This window comes from Rhinoderma darwinii, chromosome 11 (assembly GCF_050947455.1).
Source record: "Rhinoderma darwinii isolate aRhiDar2 chromosome 11, aRhiDar2.hap1, whole genome shotgun sequence".
Taxonomy (NCBI): Eukaryota; Metazoa; Chordata; class Amphibia; order Anura; family Rhinodermatidae; genus Rhinoderma; species Rhinoderma darwinii.
In genome coordinates this window covers 11,745,719-11,769,558 of record NC_134697.1, presented here as the reverse complement: position 1 = coordinate 11,769,558, position 23,840 = coordinate 11,745,719, and the positions used below count along the sequence as shown (strand labels likewise).

General features: G+C 43.7%; 1 protein-coding gene across 1 annotated transcript; it reads left to right on the top strand.

Annotated features, from left to right (window-relative positions):
- The first annotated feature begins 1,931 nt into the window (after nucleotides 1-1,931).
- GNB3 (G protein subunit beta 3) lies at nucleotides 1,932-23,840 on the top strand. The gene is made up of 10 exons (XM_075842337.1): nucleotides 1,932-2,285; nucleotides 13,074-13,140; nucleotides 14,528-14,566; nucleotides 14,649-14,755; nucleotides 15,265-15,328; nucleotides 16,457-16,619; nucleotides 18,436-18,502; nucleotides 19,277-19,478; nucleotides 19,559-19,775; nucleotides 23,246-23,840. Exons 2-10 carry the CDS (start codon nucleotides 13,084-13,086, stop codon nucleotides 23,350-23,352), a joined length of 1,023 nt encoding a protein of 340 aa, XP_075698452.1. The 5' UTR covers nucleotides 1,932-2,285; nucleotides 13,074-13,083; the 3' UTR covers nucleotides 23,353-23,840.

Sequence of the window (23,840 nt, the reverse complement as noted above, 5' to 3'; positions counted from 1 at the left end):
AGTGTAGTGTATACTGTATATAGCATTAAAGGGTTGTCCACTACCGGACAACTTATGACCTATCCACCGGATAGGTTATCGGTGTGGGTCCAACACCCGAACCCCGCAACGATCAGCTACTCCATTGGCCTGCAGGCACCGGATGTTATGACACATTATGCAATGTACAGAGCCGGAAGCAGATGGCTCTGTACATAGCATAGCAGCGGTGCTGCCAAACTGCAACTTTGCTCCTATTCACTTGAATACTGCTGCTCGGCCGCTATTCCATGGCCGGAGTCATCTGCTTCCGTCATGGACATCCAGTGTACGGAGGCAGCTGGAGCGGCTTAACGGTGCGGGGTCCGGATATCAGACCCCCACAGATCATGTACTGATTACCTATCCAGCAGATAGGTCATCAGTTGTCCGTTAATGGACAACCCCTTTAAAGAGATCTAATTGGTACCAAATTATCAGATATTCTGGATTAGCGGACCGTGTCCATATTGGTTCTCCCTGCTTAGTCGTCTGTTTTGGCTCTTTCGAAACTCTACCTCAATTGCAGTTCTGTGCTGGAAACAAGTGCCAGATAATCAGACTTTCTGGATTATCGGATGCCGGATTATAGGACTTTTGCTGTAAATAGATGTGTAAGTATGCAATAAATATAAAAAATAATAGAATAGAATATTCACTGACCATTTATATCAACATTATTTATAGGTTTTTATGTGACAATTTATGTAAATTTTTTTTATAAAGATTTAAAATTCATAAATTTGTATTTTTGTTAGTTGTATTTTCAGTCTGAATTGTTCCACTTAGGTGCACACATGCTGCACTACAGACTATGATGGTGACTTACAAAAATTTTTATTGTTAATTAATATGAAAACGGACATGCAGACGCAGCTTAATGCACACACACGCACACGCACACACACGCACACTACATACCAAGTGTTGGACACAGACAGCTGAGGGACCCTGTGCAAGAATGGGCCCCTTGCTCTCTAATATCCCATCATAGATCGCCTCTTTAACAATCCATCAGTAATTGTTAGCCAGAATATTCATCATCTCAGGCATTTACATGCAAACTAACAGACAGAAGACGGTTACTATAAGGTTGCTATAAGGTGACAGTGGCCCTTTACCTGGGCCCCTGTGCAGCTGCACAGGTTGCCCCAATAGTATGTCCGCCCCTTCTACATACACACATACTACACAAATACACACAAATACACACACACATACATACATATCTACATGTACACACAAACATGCACACATACATACACAAAAACACACACATATATATATACATACATACATATATACACACACACATACACGCGCACACAAACATACATATACATACACATACACACACACACATATATACATGCACACACATACATACATACATACACCCATACATACATACATACATACACACACACACCCATACATACATACATACATACATACATACATACACACACCCATACATACATACATACATACATACACATACATATATACATACACAGACATACATACATACATACATACATACTTATATATATATATACACATACATACATACATACATACATAAACAACTATATACATGCACACATGCATACATACAAACATACAAACATACATACACACACACACACATACATACATACATACATACATATATATATATATATATATATATATATATATATATATATACACACACATACACACACATACATACATACACACAGTCTTTGATTTCCTGGCTCCTGTTCTCCCATTTGCAAACTGCTTTGCATTTAAGCATTTAACTCCAAATCGGCTTTTAGCCTCATTCCTTCTCCTCCACCAGCCCCCTCCCATCTGTCTCCCCCTCCCCTGGAACGCTCTCATACCTCTGCAGTGCACAGGCAGTAGACACAGGGCAGGTGGGAGCACTAGATTACCAGGAGAAAGGGAAGGGAAAGCAAGTGTAAGGGAGTCATAGCACTGCTGCGCTGTAAGGGACCAACACATAGACTACAGGCGGGGAAGGGAAGGAAAAGAGAAGTGAGCAAGGGTCCAGGCAGGGAATCAAAAGGGGTACAGAGAAGAAAATACAAGAAGTGGGAGATAACACCTGAAAGAAAAGTGCGGAGTCTTAGGAGAAGGTCCACGAGAGACACCTGAAGAACAACCTGCAACGGGGACAGTTCCAAAAGTTTCATGATAGAAGAGTAGGAGAGAGGAGCAGAGTCATAGCCGCTGAGAGACGAGGGATCCTTCACCCACAGGTAAGACGTGCTGAAAATGTAGGGTAATAAGACGTATATCATATATGTACAGCTGGTGTGACGTATTTATGTACTTTTGTAGAGGTAATATTAATGGACAACATATATCAATGTAATAGGAGACAATCATAATACAAGTCTATTATACTCCATACATAGAACACTACAACCCCCAACATGAACCGACCACTAGACATGACCATAATACAATTCTATTATACTCTATACATAGAAAACTACAACCCCCAACATGACCCGACCACTGGACATGACCATAATACAATTCTATTACACTGTATACATGGAACACTACAACCCCCAACATGACCCGACCACTAGACATGACCATAATACAATTCTATTACACTCTATACATAGAAAACTACAAACCCCAACATGACCCGACCACTAGACATGACCATAATACAATTCTATTACACTCTATACATAGAAAACTACAAACCCCAACATGACCCGACCACTAGACATGACCATAATACAATTCTATTATACTTTATACATACAAAACTACAACCCCCAACATGACCCGACCACTGGACATGACCATAATACAATTCTATTACACTCTATACATGGAACACTACAGCCCCCAACATGGTCCAACCAATGGACATGACCATAATACAATTATTTTTACACTATACATAGAACACTACAACCCCCAACATGATCCGACCACTGGACATGACCATAATACAATATTCTTTTTAGTACATGAGGCCCTATATGTGATTGTTACAATCTGTGTACGCTGCGGAGTATGTTGGTGCTATATACATGATGGTAATAAATATTTGTGTTTCTTGCGCTCTTACATGGGATTTATTTGTAAAATGTTTAACCGTCTCAGGCAAAACCTCAATGTTTTTTGGACGAGCTTGTGCTTCTGTCATTTTCCTATGCATTGATCATAGGGATTATCCCTGTACCCCATGCCTCTGATTTGCATGCACAATGGGTTATGACGGAGCTGTTTACCTCTGTTCCTAGAGACTGCGCTGGATTTGTCAACTTTATACTTTTCGTGTCCGTTTTCAGCGCACCTAGACAACGTCAATGTGGGGATATGTATATCAATGGATGGACTTGTCCACCTGTACCGCTGATGTCAGCGATATATAGTCCATGACAATATGCGTAAATATTGCCTCCGCTTGTGTGGATAGAGCTCCATAGGTAAACACAAGCTGAAACGCAAATATTTGCTGGCGATCCCTGCCCTCCAGAGCTTACAGTCTAATGGAAAATAGCAGCATCCAACTAAGTGTCTATACTTACCTTTAAGAGCCAAGTAGAGTTTCTTAACCCTTGTACTATATACTTTTTTTTTTTTTTCAAACACTTAAAGGGTGATTCCACTTTTAACAATATTTCACAGTTTTTATCTACACATTGCACCGAGTCACTTTGTAAATACTTTGCTTTACTGTTTTTGCACAGATTTTGTGTTATTTTAGGTCTTTTGTAACCACTCATACATAGATGCTTTCATTTTCTGCTGGTAGCCTTTGACAATGGACAGCAGCTTAGCTCCACCCCCTTTGTTAGACATGTGACCTAACAGCTGAGTTCTATCTATGTAACTGTCACCTGAGCTCCCACAATGCACTGCTCTCTGGAAACCTGCAGAATTCTGAATTTAGTTTAAGACATGAATGGAGGAGACAACGAGATGTAACTCAGAAACAGCACAGGATGAATAAGCAAAGGGGTTTTAAGGGAAGACACCAATAAATTAGATCATTGAGGTGCAATAACACTTAAAGCCCCCCTCCCCCCCCCAAGGGAGAAGCAACAGTAGTCACCTGACAGGCAAAGAAAAAAAAACATGCATCCTTATTATGCATTATTAAAATTCTGTAAAAGCTGGGTGAACCAATATGGCCGCCATTGCTGTACCCATTTGCGTTGTCACCCAGTCACCCAATCTGTCTAGATAGAATTAGAGGAAAGCGGTGCGTTACTCTCTGTAATGGAGGCCATTTTGGTTGTCGACCTGTGATCCACTAGAGGTCTTATCCCTTAGTGATGTCACGGCCTGCTATCGAAATGATAGGCCATGCTTTCCAAAAATAAAATGGCTGCCCCCAGTGGGTGACACTGAAACATCTGTCATGTGATGGAGCTGTAAGAGGGGTGAATACTTGGAATTACCTTTTTTTAGTTTAGTTCATGCTGCCAGGAGGTTGTCACAGCCCCGCCCACATTACTAGCCTCATCTTTAAAGGGATTCTTAAAGGGATTCACTTCTTCTGATGTACATTTTCTTGTTTCTCTTGTCTGTACCTTCATCTATTGCGATGCAGAAAGTTTTACCCTATCGCTATATCCCAATATACAGATATATATATATATCTGTATATATCATTTAACTATACCATGCCGTCACAATAAAAGTATAGTCACTCAAGCCTATATCAACTCAAAACTCAGTTGTCTTGCTACTAAATCCCCATCTCCCCGTGAAATTTACAGGATGCTGAGATCTATGCTGCTGTTTGCGGGCTTGTATTAGTTCTCCCTGCAAAGCATCAATGGTGGTCAATGGTAAATTGCTCCAAAAAAATCTCTTGATCCTGTGATTGCCTCTAGGTCACACTCACAAGGGTGCAGGAAGGTGAGATATGAGGTGTTGTTTGCAGGGTCCAGCTCAATGGTAGAGCTATACCTGTGCTACATGAAGGGAACAAAGTGGTCACCGGTGATTTTTCCCCCCTGGGTCAAGAAATCAAAAATACATGTTAGGGGAGAAGCTCTCCGGTGACTACAGTGTTCCCTCCATGTGACCGGCACCACAGGGACAGCTACAGCAGGGCCCTACAAACAGCACCTCATAGCTCAGCTTCCTAGACCTGATTTTTTTTTTAGGATTTCAGTGACATATAGGACTCAAGAAACCTTGTGGCCATAAAAAAAAAACAAGGTTTACCGTCCCCTCAACCACAGACCCCCCCCCCCCCAAATTAAAAAATAGCACCGTCTACTTTTCTTTCACCAACTACTACATTTTGACACCATAATGCTCCTTAAACCCAAATATAGGCACAGAACGGTTATTAAATATATATACGTTTTACCAACAGGCGTAGAAGAGCTGACCTTTTCACATGTAGCAGAGCTAAGTATGTCATGGTGATGTCACAATCCATGGCTTTACATAGGACTGCAGGTAAACCTGCTGCATTATCCTAACTCACAAACGATGAAGCTTCAAAGAATTAAGTGACAAATTGAGCTCTGCTACATCCCTATTTGCCCCTGATCCTCCTTGTAGCTTCTTTCTCCGCTGCAGATTAGTCTTTGTCTCACTGTTACGTGACGTCTGGCATCGGATACACATCTTCATATCACACCAGTCCCTGCATTTGCAGCTTTAGGAAATTGCGAAATTCATTTATCTGCTTAAAGAGGCAGAGAGGCCGCCATCTGTCGAGTCTTCAGAGCGTCATAGTAAAAGTTTATACAGCAGACGTCGTTCTTTAAGCTGCAACCAAATGGCGAGAAGCGGCGGTGACGCGGGATGAGAGTGGCGGCGGCAGAAGCGTTAGATGAAAACATGAGTGATTGACAGGAGGGGGGATTTGGTAATTAATGAAGGATTTACGGAGAGTTATGCCGGAGAGACTGATGCCACCCGAACGGCCACTTCCAGGAAAAATTAAAAAGAGAAAATTAAGAGGCTCAGGAGCTAAAGACTAAAGGGGTTGTGTTTACTAGAGAGGTCAGCACGGCGCAGGTCTAGGGAGGACCAGCAGAATATCTCGGGGGAAGGTAAATTCTACACAAATAATAGAATTTTTCCATAACTATAGACTAACATTGTGTTTGTCAGATAAAAAAATTATATTTGAAGGGGTATGTAGACTTTTGAAACCAGTTTGTATTGCTCCAATGCATAAAAAAAGATGCAAATAGTTTTCATAAAAAAAACAAAAAACTCTTAGCAGTATGCAAATACAGCTCCTATGCCGACCTATGTGTCTCCATGGAAACAGACTACAAACAAACCCTGTGTGTAGTCTGAATCTTCAGTCATGTGTTAGGCCCCATACACACGTCCATAGGTTTTGTTCGCAAATGCGGATAAAATACTGACTCCTTCCCGTTTATTTACTAGTGTGTGTCCGGGCCGTAGAAATGAGTCACAAAAAAAAAGGACATGTCCTATTTTTCGCATTGACTGTGCTCCTATACTTATTACTGTGAGCGCGGTTCGCAAATGCGGATGACACTCCGTGGCCCGTCCGTGAAGTATTTACTGACCGTAAATACCACACGGACGTGTGCTTGGGGCCTTACTCTTTTCCATCTGCCTACGTGTTTACTGCCGGTAAGCTATCAAGCAGTAGAGGCAGAGGAGTTACATGTGACTACAGGATCAGACTACACAGGGTTTGTTTGTAGTCTGTAACCATGGAGACACATAGGACTGCATAGGAGCTGTAGATGCAATTCTGTAGGAGACTTTCTAAGACGAGCTGGAGACTCAGGTTCAGATGCGCCTAGAAACGATTCCGGGCCCGGCTATCAGGGTAAGGAAGAGATGTAGACAGAGGTCAGCGAATTAGAATATTTATATTTTGTTTGGGGGGAAAATTCCAGGTAACAACAGTGTTCCCTTTATGAGGACCCTGCAAACATCTCCTCGTATCTCAGCTTCCTCGACCCTGCGAGTTTTAAACGGAGGAAGTAGGATATTCTGGACAACTTCAGTCACACTTCAGTGGAGTTAGAAACTTTCTATCACTGCCAGGAATTTGACAATCTTGGGCACATATAGAAAAGAAAATTAAAAAAATGAAAGAGATAAATCGTATAATTTTGTAAATGGTTTTTCTGAGACTGTAATAGTCCTTACGATAAACCAACAATATGCGGTGAGTGGGGGGTCTGAATCCCGGCACCCCTGGCGATCAGAAAAATGAAGGGTCACCTTCATTTTTTTACCCATGCAGAGCGCCGTACATAGGGTTGTGGCTGTGCCTGGTACTGCAGCTAACACCCATTCAAGTAAATGAGATTGAACTGCAGTACTCGGATTAACTACGATAGTGGCTAGAATCTCCATTTCTAGTGCAGTTCAATGCAGTCTATTGTTTTCAGGTAAATATAATCTACTGTTCCCTGTAATCAGTCATTTCAGGCGGAGGTGCAGTTGACTGTAGTGTACTACAATAGGATGAGTGACAGGAGGTCCAGTAAACATCCTCACCCATAATCATAACTTCATGTCACCTATCTCCAGTTCTGAGAACCCCCAGAGACATTTACATTCATATTTTACAATTGTTTTTTTTGGTGTGGTCAATCTGACAAATTTTGGTGCACTGTCCCTTTAAGCTGTGAATTTTGCGCCATTTTGGATGACAGAAAACCGGTAAAATTACACTCTTTATAAATGTGCCCCGATATGTCTGCATCACATAAAAAGTTTACATGTGTGCCCAGGTGCATAACTTCAAGCTCTTGGGTCCCAACGTAAAATGTGTGACACTGCCACCCACCTGCTATTTATAATACTGGTGTTTTGTTATGTGGCAGAGGAACCTTTGTGCCCCCTGAAGCACAAGGGCCCAGGTCCAACTGCTACCCCTGCACCCCATTTAGCTACATGAAGTATTTCATGGGGTAAAAGTTTGAGCTTTTACTGAGTGAGCAAGATCAGACTACACAGAGTTTGTTTGTAGTCTGTAACCAGGGAGACACACAGATCTGCATAGGAGCTGTAGTCACAAAACAATAGGAGATTTTTCATCAAGACTATTTGCAAACTTGCTTCAGTTTTTATTTTAGATGCATCGCAGCAATAATAAAAAAAAATGGTTGCAAAAGTATACATACCCTTTAATTTGTGTATATCACAATAAATGACCATGAGTAAGTGTGCCAAAACAGGCTGCCCTATAATAATAGATAGATGAATAGAGATGAACAAAACGGGATCCGCAATACTCCACGACACAGTGTCAGCTGTCCTACAAGGGGTATAATGGAAAAGGAAGAATTTGTCAAAATATTAGGGCAGAAAAATAACACCCATATCCCCGGAAATCTGCAACCCCTTCTGGCCCTTATAGGACAGAAAGGTGATGTGACCCTTACCCCACTCCCTTAATATGGCATTACAGCTTCATACTACCCATTTGGAAGGGGCATGGGTGGCAAACCGGGCTCTCTCACTCTCAGAAGCCCAAAAGTAGCCACAGGTTGGCTGGTTCATATCTCTGTGAAACGAGTTGTACAATTGGACTGACATTTCTTGCACCACCTGTCTCTGCGGAGACAGAAAGTATTGTCTCCTGTGCCCTGTGCTCAATTTAAATGGGTTAACTAAGCAAATCCATAGGGTTTTAAAGTGCATAATTTGCATAGTATTAATGGAGCGGCCTGCCGTTGCGTGCATTCCTCTTCAGCTTATTTCACTGGTTTTGACTGAGATGAATGCAGGAAAAGACCAGGGCTGTTAGTCCATGAGTAAAACGGTCATAAAAATGGCCACTCAACCACAAGAACGGGCTAGCAAAACCATTTTCATTGTGACGCCATAGGCCGTCTACCATTTTACAACACTGGATTGTCCCTGCTATATGTCTAAGTTGCCTCTACTACTCTTTGGACTTTTCTTCACACTATTATCATGTATAGAACCATATATAGGTACAATATTAAAGGGACATGTCAGTAAGTCCTCGACCCTGTTTTATTTAGTCAATATGGAAAAAGGGTTCCCGTGGAACCACATTCTGCCAAGAGATCAAGCACCACGGCTCCTTTATTCTGCTGATCAGTGGGGGTCCCAAACTGATCGCACTGATCCTAACGATAGGTCATCAACATATATTCAAAAGTCATGAACCACCTATATATCTATAAAGCCGGCCAAATGTCTAGATTTCTCTCGAACGCTGGCCATAGCAGAAGATGTAATGTGTTCATCCTCAGTATTCATTAGCAGACCCTTACAGGATATCTGGGTCTTAAGTGAATTTAGAAGGCAGGCTCCACTAAAAGCATATGGTTGAGCAATCACCCAAAGGGTATGTGCGCCCATGCGATAGAGAATGATACATTTACTGATTCATCTGGTTTGAAAATATTCAATGTAAAAACTTTTCAGAACTGTAGATCTACAATGTAGGGTATATTGTCCGGTGTCCATGTAAAAATATTACATGGGAAAAGCCAAAAGGGCACATGTACACAGGTTCGAACAAATAGGTGACATTCGTAGAAATGATGACCAAAAACCACTGGCCTCTCACGTCATACATGTACACAAAAAATTGCATTTATGGGCATCTACCAACTATATACGGATAGGAGAGGTGGCGGCAGGACAGGCTCCTCCTACAAACAGAATCAATGTGGATTCATGTAATAAATACACCGACCCCCTTGGGTTTTAATAATGAAATCAAATTAAAGCCTTTCTATGAATTTATGACCCTTTGTATCCTTGAGACTACGTTAATTTCCTGCTTGTGACTTTGTGACGAAACGCGTTGGTGACGAAACGCGTTGGTGACAAAACGCGTTGGTGACGTCAGATGTCGTAGCCTTGTGTTGGGACCTCCGGGCTGAAACGGCTCATACTGAACAGAGAGGAGACCATTCAAAAAATTCTTGGATATGGTCGAATACTTTGGGCTTACCTAACTCTGGCCGACTTATGCAGAGCTACCCGGGATATACACCAAGCCACTTTATCAACCTTGCCGATGCACAAGCATTGAGGATCTGCCTGAACGCATGGTCCGTGAGTGACATCAGGATAAATCATCCATTATACAATACGTGGGCTCTGCGGTCTAGGCGGCCACCGCACCTGCGCTCAATTTGTTGGTGCTTGGATTTGGAGCTATTTTCCATTATGATCCATAAGCCTTTGGCTCCGCACATTGGTCCTTCATCCAATTCTAATGGTTTACAATACGTTCCGAGTAATTGAGTCCTTGGTGACTATAGGTTATTTATTACAATGATGACTGTAATTACTGGGTGCATTAGGTTGTTCCAGGACATATTTCGGCTAACTCTATGAAGAAGTTGCACACATTTATGAATTTTTCACAACGAATTTTAGATCTAAGAAATAAATAATATTTTTTAACTTGATATCGTTCCGATTGCAATCCCATTGTTCTGTGGATTTTTGTTATCGATTTGTAATTCTGGGTTCGGTGGGCCGCACATTCATTTATTGTGCAATGACCGATGTGCGTGGTTAATATCTATTTGGCAGCCCCCTATATAGTCTGGTTTTCCCACAGGCCTTAGGTGGACAACTTAAGACGCTTAATGTTCCATTGTTTTCTTTATTACAATTTTGTGAAAGAAAAACGTAACATTTGCATTATCCAGCATGGGAAGAAACATTGTAAATCATGGAAACTTGAATACAGATTATTGGTGCCAGCGCTGGTTAACGTCAGCCGAAATGTTGGTGCATCTATGCACGATTTCTTTGATGTTAGATATGGACCTCCCGCCCTCGATCTATCTTCTCTTCCAGGTACTGTTCTGTCCATGGCACACATTCCCACCCAGACTGGTGACTTTCTTGTTCTTGTTGAGTCAAGTTCTTGTTCTACACAAGCAATTCCTTGTTCTTCCAGGGAATACATATGAAAATGTCACATTTTCTTTGCAGCCTCACGTGCAGGTTATACGGGGGGGGGGGGGGGGGCGTTCCACAAATACTTTCATGTTTATAGTCAAGTGTTGTACTTGCCCATGGGAGGTTCTAATTCTCCAGTAGTCCAATGGTTTGACACTGGCTGACTAGTCATGCTCTAGTCATGTTCTAGGGACATTCTGGGGTAACAAACCACTGGACATTAGGGACTAGAGTACACCATGAACTATAGTATAAAAAAAAACAAAAAACACTGGGCCCATACTGGCGAACTTGGCACACCCATAAGTATCTGCTAGAGAGCCATGAAGGTAAAATCAGCTCCTTGAGGGCAGGGTCACATATCTTGTTCTTACTCAGGGGCAGGGTTGGACTGGCCTACAAGAGTACCAGATGCCTTCTACTGTCTTCCTCCTGGATATTCTCAAATTGTATTACCTGAAACAGGTGGAGCAATGTAAAGTCCACAGACACGGACCATCGTGCTTACCTGCTAACTGACGGTCGTGGCCATGGACAAGTGAGTGCAGGGTGGCATCTCCCTCCTGAGAGACGCCAGCACTCCCTTCCGCATCACTGCACTAGTTCCCGTAGGGTGCGCGCCAGGGCCAGTGCACACACATGAGGAAAATCTGTAATTAGCCCATGATCACCCTGGACTATAAAAAGGGCTCTGCCCTTTCATTCATTGCCTGAGCGTTGTTATGTTTATCCATGTTAGTCTTAGCAAATGGTCCCTTAGTGTTATCCTGTTCCCGTGCCCTGCTACCTGTATCCCGTGGTATATCTGTTCCTGTGCCTTAACCTGTTGGAGTCGTGTTGTGCCACCGGTCATGCCTGCTGATATACACCACGTCTGGTGTCTACAAGTTCATGTGTGCCGAGCCTCCATTACTGTCTGAACTATTAAGGGTACTATTGTACTAGGACTGTTGTTTGGCCAGCTGCTATGGCAGTGCGGCCTCGTGGGTGCACATACCCACGAATCGTGACAAGCAACACATAGAAGACCTAGCTAGAGCTGGCCATAGAGATAAATGATAGATCTAGGATACCAGAATGATCATTCAATGAACATGCTTCAAAAGGTTTCTTGGTTGGTAGTTTATGGACTCATGTACAAGTCGTCTTCACGGTAACGATGGAGAAGGTTCTTCATGAGGAATATTGTCCCCACCAGGGGCAGCCACAGACAGCAGAGGGCCCCCATGCAAGAACAGTACACGGGCCCCTTAATATTAAATAGTCCAGAATAAAGCACCCTCTTTATCTCTCTATCCAATATACAATCCACCAGTAATTATGAGACATGAGTTCAGTCCCTCACATGCCATCGAACAGACAGTAGAAAGCTACTTTTAGGATGGCAGTGGGCCCCCTAACCTACTGGGCCCCTGTGCAGCTACACAGGCTGAACATATGGTTTGTCCACACCTGGCCCCCACCTTAACAAAATTATGGACTTTCTGAAATTTCCACTTTCCAATAATTATTGGTGCATTCATCTGACTGGTTATTGAAATGGAGAAAAATTGGAACCATAGCCCAATATTACTGGTTTACTCGATAGGCGGAGCAGCTTCGAGATAGCTATCCACTTTATTGAAACCAAAAAAATGATTCTGTCTGCTCTGTGGTTTATGTAAATGTCAAGTTTCCAAAAATATTATTCCGGTTATTTTACCTAAGGGCGCCTTTACACGCTTCCATTATGTGTAGGATTCGCTAATGTCTAGCAACTATTTGCTGCTGGTCTAGAAATAAATGAATGCATTAAATAAATAGATCTTATATATGGCGACTCCTAGATATTTAATTTTAATTATAGTTAAATGGAACGGAGAAGGCGGAACCAAAGTCCACACGGCTGGTTTATCTGCCAGACCATCGAGCGATTGCATCTTACGATCCAAAGTTTTAGAATACCTGAAGATCTGCGGTTGTGATTTCGACTATCGAGGTCGCCTACAAGTATTTAGAAGTTGAGACGATCGCAAGCATTACCAAAGAATGTAAAGGCACCTTTACTGATCAGAGATAGATCTACTCACGCCTTCCTCGCGGTGGCCCCGTCACGAGATGTCTCTATCGCTGAATAATTTCCCATTCTCTTTCCCTCTTTGTCTCCACAGAGTTGTCAAAATGGGGGAGCTTGAGGAGCTACGTCAAGAAGCGGAAGCTCTGAAGAAGCAGATTGCGGTAAATAATCGGTTGATCTTGGTTGAGGTTTATACTTTTTCAATCGTACTATGTAACCGTTCCTGTGATAACTAGAGTGTTCCCCATCATGACTGGTCAGTGGCCCCTTCCCAACAATTCCTAAATAGTCCCAACCTTGTCTACTTAGCCACATCAGGAAGATTTAAAGAAAATCTTAAGTAGGAAGACATTGTCTCTCCAGATGGTCCCTGACAACTCTATAAGTTCCCACTAGCGAGCTTCGTCTTTGTAGAGAGTAAACATTTGAGTATCTTGGTGAAGCTGATTTGAACACACTGAGTGTTTGGGCGTCCAGTTGGCAAATGAAGTTTAATGTAGATAAATGTAAAGTTATGCATCTGGGTACCAACAACCTGCAAGCATCATATGTCCTAGGGGGAGCTACACTGGGGGAGTCACTTGTTGAGAAGGATCTGGATGTAATAATCTGCAGGCATCATATGTCCTAGGGGGAGCTATACTGGGGGAGTCACTTGTTGAGAAGGATCTGGGTGTACTTGTAAATCATAAACTAAATAACAGCATGCAATGTCAATCAGCTGCTTCAAAGGCCAGCAGGATATTGTCGTGTATTAAAAGAGGCATGGACTCGCGGGACAGGGATGTAATATTACCACTTTACAAAGCATTAGTGAGGCCTCATCTAGAATATGCAGTTCAGTTCTGGGCTCCAGTTCATAGGAAGGATGCCCTGGAGTTGGAAAAAATACAAAGAAGAGCAACGAAGCTAATTAGGGGCATGGAGAATCTAAGTTATGAGGAAAGACTAAAAGAACTAAACCTATTTAGCCTTGAAAAAAGACGACTAAGGGGGGACATGATTAACTTATATAAATATATTAATGGCACATACAAAAAATATGGTGAAATCCTGTTCCATGTAAAACCCCCTCAAAAAACAAGGGGGCGCTCCCTCCGTCTGGAGAAAAAAAGGTTCAACCTGCAGAGGCGACAAGTCTTCTTTACTGTGAGAACTGTGAATCTATGGAATAGTCACCGCGGGAGCCGTCACAGCAGGGACAGGAGACACCGCAGGGGCCGTCACAGCAGGGACAGGAGATGCTGCAAAAAAGGCTTAGATAATTTCCTAGAATGAAAAAATATCAGCTCCTATGTCAATGTGTAGACATATTTCCCTTTCCTTGGTTGAACTTGATGGACGTGTGTCTTTTTTCAACCGTACTAAATATGTAACTATAAGTAACTGTGTAAGGCCTGGACCAACTATAACGTCAAATGGTTGGCCAGATGACAACATAAAATTCGATATCATGAAAGGGTTACGTCTTCTACTTCCCGTTATGGTATCTGTAGAAGATCTCCCAGAAGTAAGGTGTCCTCATAGATTTTCTTTGTTTGTTTTCAGGATGCCAGGAAACAATGTGCAGATACAACCTTGGAACAGGTGAGTAGTTTTCTTACCAATATCCATTTTCATGATGTTGCCCTACTAAAAAGTATTGAGCACTTCCAACTTCTCCCTTCAGATCACAGCTGGGATGGAGGTGGTTGGACGTATACAGTTGCGCACTAGAAGAACACTGCGTGGTCACTTGGCTAAAATCTATGCAATGCATTGGTCAACTGACTCAAGGTACCAACTTATTTTTTACACTTTTTGGTTTATGTCTTATTGGGAGGTGTAGTCTTCTATATAGAGTTTAATAGACTTGTATTGTGGTCATGTTTAGTGGTTGGATCATGTTGGGGGTTGTAGTCTTCTATATAGAGTTTAATAGACTTGTATTGTGGTCATGTTTAGTGGTCGGATCATGTTGGGGGTTGTAGTGTTCTATGTATAGAGTATAATAGACTTGTATTGTGGTCATGTTTAGTGGTCGGATCATGTTGGGGGTTGTAGTGTTCTATGTATAGAGTATAATAGACTTGTATTGTGGTCATGTTTAGTGGTCGGATCATGTTGGGGTTGTAGCGTTCTATGTATAGTGTATAATAGAATTGTATTATGGACATGATAGGAATACTGCCCGTCTAGATGGGTCTCCAGTTAAGTAGGGTGTCTATAGATCATGGATAAAGTTCTGATATGTTAGGTGGGGTCCCAGCAAATTAAGTGACTATATGGTCTATTGTGTGATACAGGCTCCTGGTCAGCGCATCTCAAGATGGAAAACTTATTGTTTGGGACACATATACAACAAACAAGGTGAGTCTGGGATACCTCGCTCTCTACAATTAAATTTGCTTTAAAACAAGACCAGAATCACCACAATATAGCCTGGTGTGAAGAGCAGAGAGGATGGGCCAGCTGGGGATGTGCTGGCAGCATGCAGGGGGAGGAGGGGAATTTGTGATCCACCTCCTGTCCTTGTATGTCTGCAGATGAGCCCGGGGAGGGGTAATGTGAACTTTTGATCATGATATCACCCCCTTTAGGGTGTCTTTTTTTTCCTCGGAAATGGAGTAAGAAGATGGGCACTTGCTCATCTAATTACTCCTCTGCGCCTAATTAGTCAAATAAAGTGTTTTAAAATCCAAAGTAAAAAAAATAATAAAATAAATTCCTAACACAATGGTTTATTATAAAAAAAATAAAGACAATAATAAACAACACATAATTTGTATCGCCGCATCCGTAAAAAACAATGATAGAATAGTTGTTCTTTGTTCAAATGTCCTATTTACCGCAAAATGGTACCATGAATATCAGAAGTCGTCCCACAAAAAACAAGCCTTTATACATCTGTGCCGATGAAAAAATAAAAATTGGAAAGCAGCAACAGAAAAACAAATCATTTTGTAAAAAAAAAAAGTGTTTTTATCGTGGGAAAAGTAGAAAAACATAAAAAAAACGACATCAATTTGGTATCGTCATAAGGGGGGATTCACACGAGTGTGATTTTCGTGCGTGCAGGCCGCGTATTTTTCGTGCGCCACGCACAGCCCTATAGAAGTCAATGGGGCAGTTTAAACAGTGCGTGATTTGTGCGCAGCGTTTGTTCGCTGCGTACAAAACGCGACAGGTTCAATATCTCCGCGTATTTCGCGCATCACGCACCCATTGAAGTCAATGGGTGCGTGAAAACCACGCAGGTCGCACGTACTGAAAACATGATTACAGTACGGGACAGTTGTCCTGCAGCGAGGCAGGGACTCCTAGCATCGTACATAAGTATGATGCTAGGAGCCGGCTCCCTGCACTGTGTTCGGTCCGGGACTTGCGGCCGAAATACGTCCGTCAATTACGGACGTAATTAGTGTGTGTGCACATACCCTAACCTTCACCAACTCCATCATCATCGTCGTCATCATCGTGGCTTCTGTATTTTTGTAGGTTCATGCTATTCCCCTGCGATCCTCCTGGGTGATGACCTGTTCCTATGCGCCCTCCGGTAACTTTGTGGCATGCGGTGGTTTGGACAACATGTGCTCAATCTACAATTTAAAGACACGGGAGGGAAATGTTCGGGTGAGCAGGGAGCTGGCGGGTCACACAGGTCAGTTACCCCCTGCTATAGATGTGACATCAAAGATAATATATATCAGTATGAAGAAACATGCAGTCAGATTCTAAAGTTCTGAAAATAGAGGATAGTGGTTTTTAAAGGAAATTTTTAACCCAAAACCTTAAAATTCTGCTTTGGTTGAAAGTATTTTAGCAATTTCCTACCCACTACAAGCCTCCCCTGCTGCAAAGGTCTTCGGGGGTATTATCTCTTTAAGAGTCCTCTTCAGCTGCTATATTGGCCAGGCTCCAGGACAAGTCCGCACTATGTATAGGTATATTAAAAGAGGACCTGTCTCCTCCCCGACATGTTTTAATGTATAATTGTATTCCCCATGAAAAAATTCTAGAGCGTTTTTTCTTAGTATTCTACATCTTGCCGTTCCTCTGTTATTCCTCCTAAAATTGTATGGATAAATTGACAACTGGGTGATACCAGTTTGGGGTGTGTCCCTACACAGACTGACACTGACCAATCAGTGCGCAAAGTGTCAGACTGTATAGGGACACGCCCCTTGGACAAGGGGAATGGTAACACCCAGTTGTCAATTTATTCATAAATTTCTAGGAGGAATAACAGAGGAACAGCGCAATGCAAAGTTCTAAGGAAATCTATTCCAGAATTGTTATTTCATGGGGAATACAAGTATTTACTAAAATAGACATGGCAGAGGTGACAGGTCCACTTTAAGATGTGCAGTAAGTGGGGTCCCTGTATTTCCTCCTGCTTGATCCCATATTGCTTAAAGGTCAGACTTGGTGAAGACACAACTGAGTCAAAATCCCACCTGTCTCTGAAGGATACGCTATCAGTCCCAGAAAACCCCTCTGAAGGGTTTGTGTAATCTAAGGCTGCGTTCACATCTGCGTTGGGGCTCCGTTCATGGGTTCCGTCTGACCCTTCCGTCAGGGGAACCCATGGGCGGGAGCCTGACTGAAACAAACGGAAACCATAGGTTTCCGTTTGCATCACCATTGAATTCAATGGTGACGGATCCGGTGCAAATGGTTTCCGTTTGTCTCCGTTGCGTAAGGGTTCCGTCGCTTTGACGGAATGAACAGCGCAGTCGACTACGGTATTCATTCCATCAAAATCGACGGAACGCTTATGCAACGGAGACAAGCAGAAACCATTTGCACCGGATCCGTCACCATTGAAAACGGAAACCTATGGTTCCCCCAACAGAACGCCTGAACGGAGCCTCGACGCAGATGTGAACGAAGCCTTAATCATTTCACAAGGAGGAACGTTTGGTTATGTATGGGGAAGAGCGATCGTTACTACATACATTTCCATCATGTAGGCAGCACGTCTCCCTGTTTAGGCCCTGTTCACACACAGTTTTTTGGCGCTGATTTTGACGCGGAAACCGTGTCGGAATCAGCGGCAAAAGACGGCTGAAATCTTGATTTCAATGGGAGGCAAAAGAGGTCCTTCTTTCCGGGCGGCTATTGGCAGCGTGTCCTTTCTTGCCGTGGTTTTCGCCTCTGACCTCCCATTGAAATCAATGGGAGGCAGTAAAAACCTTTTTTGCCCGCTGTCCTTGCATTCGCTTAGATGGCCCCGGGCGGGAAGCGCGGCAAAAAAAGCACAGGCAGTTCAAAATCTGCCTCAAAATTAGTGAGGGAATTCTGAGGGAGATATTTTCTGCCTGCAAAAAAACTCTGTGTGAACAGGGCCTTGAACTGGGAGATGTGCTGCCGACATCAATAATATCAGTGCTGCATTAACTATACGATCAACCGATGAACGCTCGTTTACCCGGTAATTGGCTCGTGTAAAAGTATTTTCTCTTTATAATCCGCAGGTTATCTCTCCTGCTGCAGATTCCTGGATGACAACCAGATTGTAACCAGCTCAGGAGACACCACCTGGTAAGAGCGGCCGGAAGAGCTACAGAGGGTTGCTGTTATTTTTGCAGTGCAGGATTACCAATTACAGCCAAACAGAGCAAACCCCCCAACGCTGGGACAGGGGCTATATGAGGCATGCTACAGCAACATTTCAGATGCCACATTGCCTCCATCACTGAGCCAGCCAAATTCCCCCATAACAGGAATACAGTGCCCCTATAAAAGAGCTATTAATGGGGCTTTCATAGGAGAGATTCCCAGAGCACCTATAAAAGTGACATCCACGTTGCCCACATAGCAGTGGAAACCCCTCTGCCCTTATTAAAGAGCTAGCCATGCAGCCCCCATTAATGAATGAATCTCAGTGCCCCCATAACAGTAACAGAGAGAGCCACATTGTGCCCATAACAGTGACAGCTGCGGCGCCCCCATAACAATGTCATTCTCAGTGACCCATAACCGTGACAGCCACGGTGTCTGTATAATAGTGACAGCAATAGTGCCCCCAGAACAATTACATCCTTAGTGCCTCCATAACAAACAGTGCACCCAAAACAGTGACAGTCTAAGTGCTCCAATAACAGTGGCAGCTACAGTGCCCCCATAAAAGAGCCACCGCCCACTAGGGAATGTTCCCAGTACCCCCATAACAGAGGCAGTCATAGAGCTCCCATAAGAGAACTTGAGCATTTTGCCTCCTTCACAGTGACCCAATAAGGGTACCCCCATAACAGGGACACGGTGGCACCGCAAGGCCTCCATATTGTATAACTCACCAGCCCTGTTTTTCCTTAGTGCTTTGTGGGACATTGAAACTGGTCAGCAGAAGACGGTGTTCGTGGGCCACACGGGAGACTGCATGAGCCTGGCCGTGTCTCCCGACTTTAACCTCTTTGTTTCCGGGGCTTGTGACGCAACCGCCAAGCTGTGGGACGTGCGAGAGGGTGAATGTAGACAGACATTTACTGGACATGAGTCAGACATCAATGCCATCTGTGTGAGTAAACGTCATGTAAAAAATAAAATGGCGGTGCCCACGTCATCCACTGACTAACTCTAACTCCATCCCCCACGCAGTTCTTCCCCAGTGGTCAGGCGATATGCACGGGTTCCGATGATGCCACGTGTCGCTTGTTTGACCTGCGGGCTGACCAGGAGCTCAGCGTCTACTCTCAGGACAGCATCATCTGCGGCATCACGTCAGTGGCGTTCTCCCGCAGCGGCCGCCTCCTCCTGGCTGGATACGATGATTTCAACTGCAACATATGGGACTTACTAAAGTGTGAAAGAGTTGGTGAGTCGTCTCTTGACTTTACAATTTAAGTTTTAGTCCCTTGGCACCTAATAGTCCAGAACTACCAATAGTCCAACATGCACCAGACCGGTGGTAATAGACTATCTGGTGCCGGACAATTGTAATACTAAAATTACTGTTTCGGGGTGCCCAAAAAACCTGATAAGCCAAAGATGGAAAGACACGTGGACACTGATGGACAATATTGGGCCGACCAACATCTTATCAGGGTAAAATTACCCAAACAGGTTGTATTTATCCTGTCCGATTCTATGGTGTTCTCTGGAATAAGTGGCGGCAGTGGTGTCTGGCAGCCGCTCAACTCCGCGCCGCCACTGAATTAACATGACCAGTTCCCCCATAATAATAGAAGAGTCAGACATCTTAGGCCCCCCCTTCACATCACGTTTATTACACTGTTTGACGTATATGCCGGGAAATCTTCCAACATATACGTTAAACGTAGATTGTGACAGACGCCTAACGGCGGCAACCGTCCCCATAGACTAAAATGACATCGATTTAACGTATACGCCGTGAAAAGCTCATGACATTTAGGCCTTGTTCACACGGCGCTCTAAAAAAACAACGTGTAAACGCGTCAAAAACGCTAACGTGTTTGCAAATCGCTTTTTAAAGCACAGTTGTTTTTGACACTTTTTTTGCGTGCTTTCGGTGCGTTTTTTTTGGGCACGTAATTAGGACTCCCATTGACTATGGGAATTAGGCGCGTTTTTGGCGCATCTTACGCGCCAGGAATTGACCTGATGCTTTTTTTTTTTTACACAACGCGATTTTTAAACACGCGCGTAAAAAAAACCCTGTGTCTTACACACTACAATGTCTTTTCCCATTGAGGTCAATGAGAAGCTTAAAGCATGTGTTTTTGAAACGTTTTTCAGAGCGTAAAATGCGGCAAAAACGCGCCGTGTGGACAAGTCCTCACATGAAACGGATGCTTGTGACCTATGGCATACATCACCCATAAGATCCCATGTTAAAAACAGATAGAGCGGGGTATATGATTTTTTCACGGGGTCCCGTTGTATGCGCTGCGGCACCGACCACCTGATGTGGCAGCCTGAGAAGATCCGGGGCGGCCCACTTCCCCTGCAACCACGATCATTACGCCACCGCCTGTGCAGCCAGTCCTGTTTAGACTGGTACTATAAGCCGCCATGGGAAAGAAGATGGCGGATGGTGAACCCAGAGCAGCTGTAGTAAGCCTCATTGTTTTTTATTTTGAAGGGACCCCCGAAATGGATGAACGGGGACTTCAGGCCTCATGTATTAAAACTGTGACAGAGAAAAGATCAGCTTTCATTTCCAAAACTGCACCGGGAAAATGAACGTGGAACTCTGATTGGTTGCCATGGGCAACAAGGACACGTTTTCTGTCAGACAGCTTTGTTTCATGAGGCCCGTTGTGTAATATATCCCTCATCATGTTTCCCTGCCCCCTCTCATTTCATGGTGGGAAAGACCGAAGACTCCAATGTCTCCTATTGCTTCATAAACCTGTTTCCCAACTTCTCCCTCTAATTAATGTATCAGGATCGTTAGCAATTCGTGATGAGGTTTCTTTGTTCTTTGGAGACTGTTGGATGAAGAGGAGACGTCGGCCAAATATTGTCCCACCTGTTCTATTCCACCATTCCTAAAGGCCCGGATCTTTAATGCGGACATAAAAATGGCCGCCAGCACATCTCCCTGTGTAAACGGGATGTGCTGCCCGCATGACGCAGATGTTCGGGGACGAACGATCGCAATAACGAACGTTCCTCCCGACACTCCTGATCATTGCTCGGTTTGAATCGAGGAAACGTGCGCCGATCGACAAGCTGTATTGTAAAATATAAAATGCACAACACACAACTGCGTTTTGGTTTGTAGTGTTTTTGAGGCAATTTCGTGGTCAGTGTCGTTTGTTTTTTTTCCAAATGCAGCTTGTTCTGGGTATGGTGTTTTTTCAGGCGTTTTCCTATAGGGTGCCCAAAAAAACGTATGTACAAAATGACACCAAATGAACAGCGCCACAAAAATTGCCTTAAAATACACGTTAGATTATTATAACACTAGCGTTTTTAGAAGCGTTTTTAGCTGCAGTTCAGGCTTCGTTCACATCCGCGTCCGGGCTCCGTTCCGACGGAACGGAGCCCTGACGCAGATGTGAACGAAGCCTAAGGGTATGTACACACACAAAATAAAAAACGTCTGAAAATACAGAGACGTTTTCAAGGGAAAACAGCTCCTGATTTTCAGACGTGTTTTTAGCAACTCGTTTTTCGTGGTGTTTTTGGAGCTGTTTTTCTATAGAGTCAATGAAAAACGGCTCCAAAAACGGCTCAAGAAGTGACCTGCACTTTTTTGCGGGCGTTTTCTAAGTTTCCATTTTGAAAAACAGACGCTTAAAAAACGCTCCGTCGGAACAGAACGCCGTATTTCCCATTGAAATCAATGGGCAGATGTTTGGAGGCGTTCGGTTTCCGATTTTTTAGCCGTTTTTCGGGCTGTTTACGGCCTGAAAAACGTCCGAAAATAGGCCGTGTGAACATACCCTTAGACTGCCAGAAAATTTATGTGTGAAGGAGGCCTAGGTCCTGTTACACAGGCATTTCTATCCATACCGAGCGCCGATCGACAATATAACAAGTCTATCGGCGCTCGTTTATCGGCCCTTTCAAACAGGCCAATGCACTCCCTATGGGAACGAATAATCGTTAATACGATCGTTCGGTCTTTATACAGTTTGCATATCGTCGGCAGCACTTGCCCCGTTTACCCGGGAGATGTACTGCCAACTATTATTTTTAGGCTGTATAAAAGATACGGTCACCTGACAAACGAGCGTTATTACGATTACCGGCCATGTAAATGCGCCTTTATACCGCTGATCATAACGATAATTGTCCAGTCTGAATCCAGAAATAGATCAACAATAAAGGATAAAATTATCATGGATCTTAATCAGCCGAAACATTAACGGTAGCGCAGCGACATTTTCAATAGGCGTTGCTGCGAGCGCACAGCGGTCATGCAAGTCTTCGCTAGGCGGCAATGACGCTTCTTGGCACACTGCATGTTCGCCACCGTTAGTTAAATCTTGTTTCTAGAAAAGCTGGGTGACATCCAATATGGCTGCTAATACCACCCTATAATCACATACCCGCCTAGAAATACAGGACTGGACGGTTTTGCTGTTCAGGGGCCTGGGAAAGCTGGATGATAACCCCTATGGGAGCTTTAATGGTGTCATGATGGTGGTTCCCCCAAAAACAGACTTTGAAAATAACAGGTGCACGGGACGTTCCCCGCCATTCAGTGTTATGGCAGCGGTCATGGCAGCCATGTTGGCTGTCACCCAGCTTTCCCAGTAGCAGAGATAACGAAGACAGAATTTTTAATACCAGCAATGAAACTTTTTGGCCATTATCGGAAACTTTTTAAACACATTTTTTTTTCTGTAATAGGTGTGCTCTCTGGGCATGACAACCGTGTCAGCTGCCTCGGTGTCACCTCGGATGGGATGGCGGCTGCTACAGGATCGTGGGATAGTTTCCTCAAGATCTGGAACTGAATTTTTGCAAGGTCGCATGCAGCGGAGACAGGGGACCCTTAGCTCACCTCCCCCCACCGTCCATTTATGAATGCCCCTAAATATACCCTAATTAGTGTCTTATCCCACCATCGCAGAGCTGCACCAGCGCCCCCTTCAGGCCAGGCTTGGATTTGCTGTGTGACACTTATTAGCTTTGGCAGAACTGCAGAAGACTCTCCAAACAAAATACAAACATAACACTGCCACCTAGTGGCTGCTGTACACACTGCACCCAGTCATCAGCTGATCAGTGGAACTACTGTTGTCAATCCCTAGACCGCCCCCCCATACAGCAGCTGTTACCCCCAAATAAACCCTTCCTGTTCCAACCCCACACCCCACCCCACCCCCCACCCCACTTTTGTTCTTTACTCCTGCTGCAAACAACGTTGACATCTGTGTGCACATCAACTTAATTTATTTTACTGAAGCCTCTTCCCTTTTTTCGAACAGGTTTGTGTTTTATA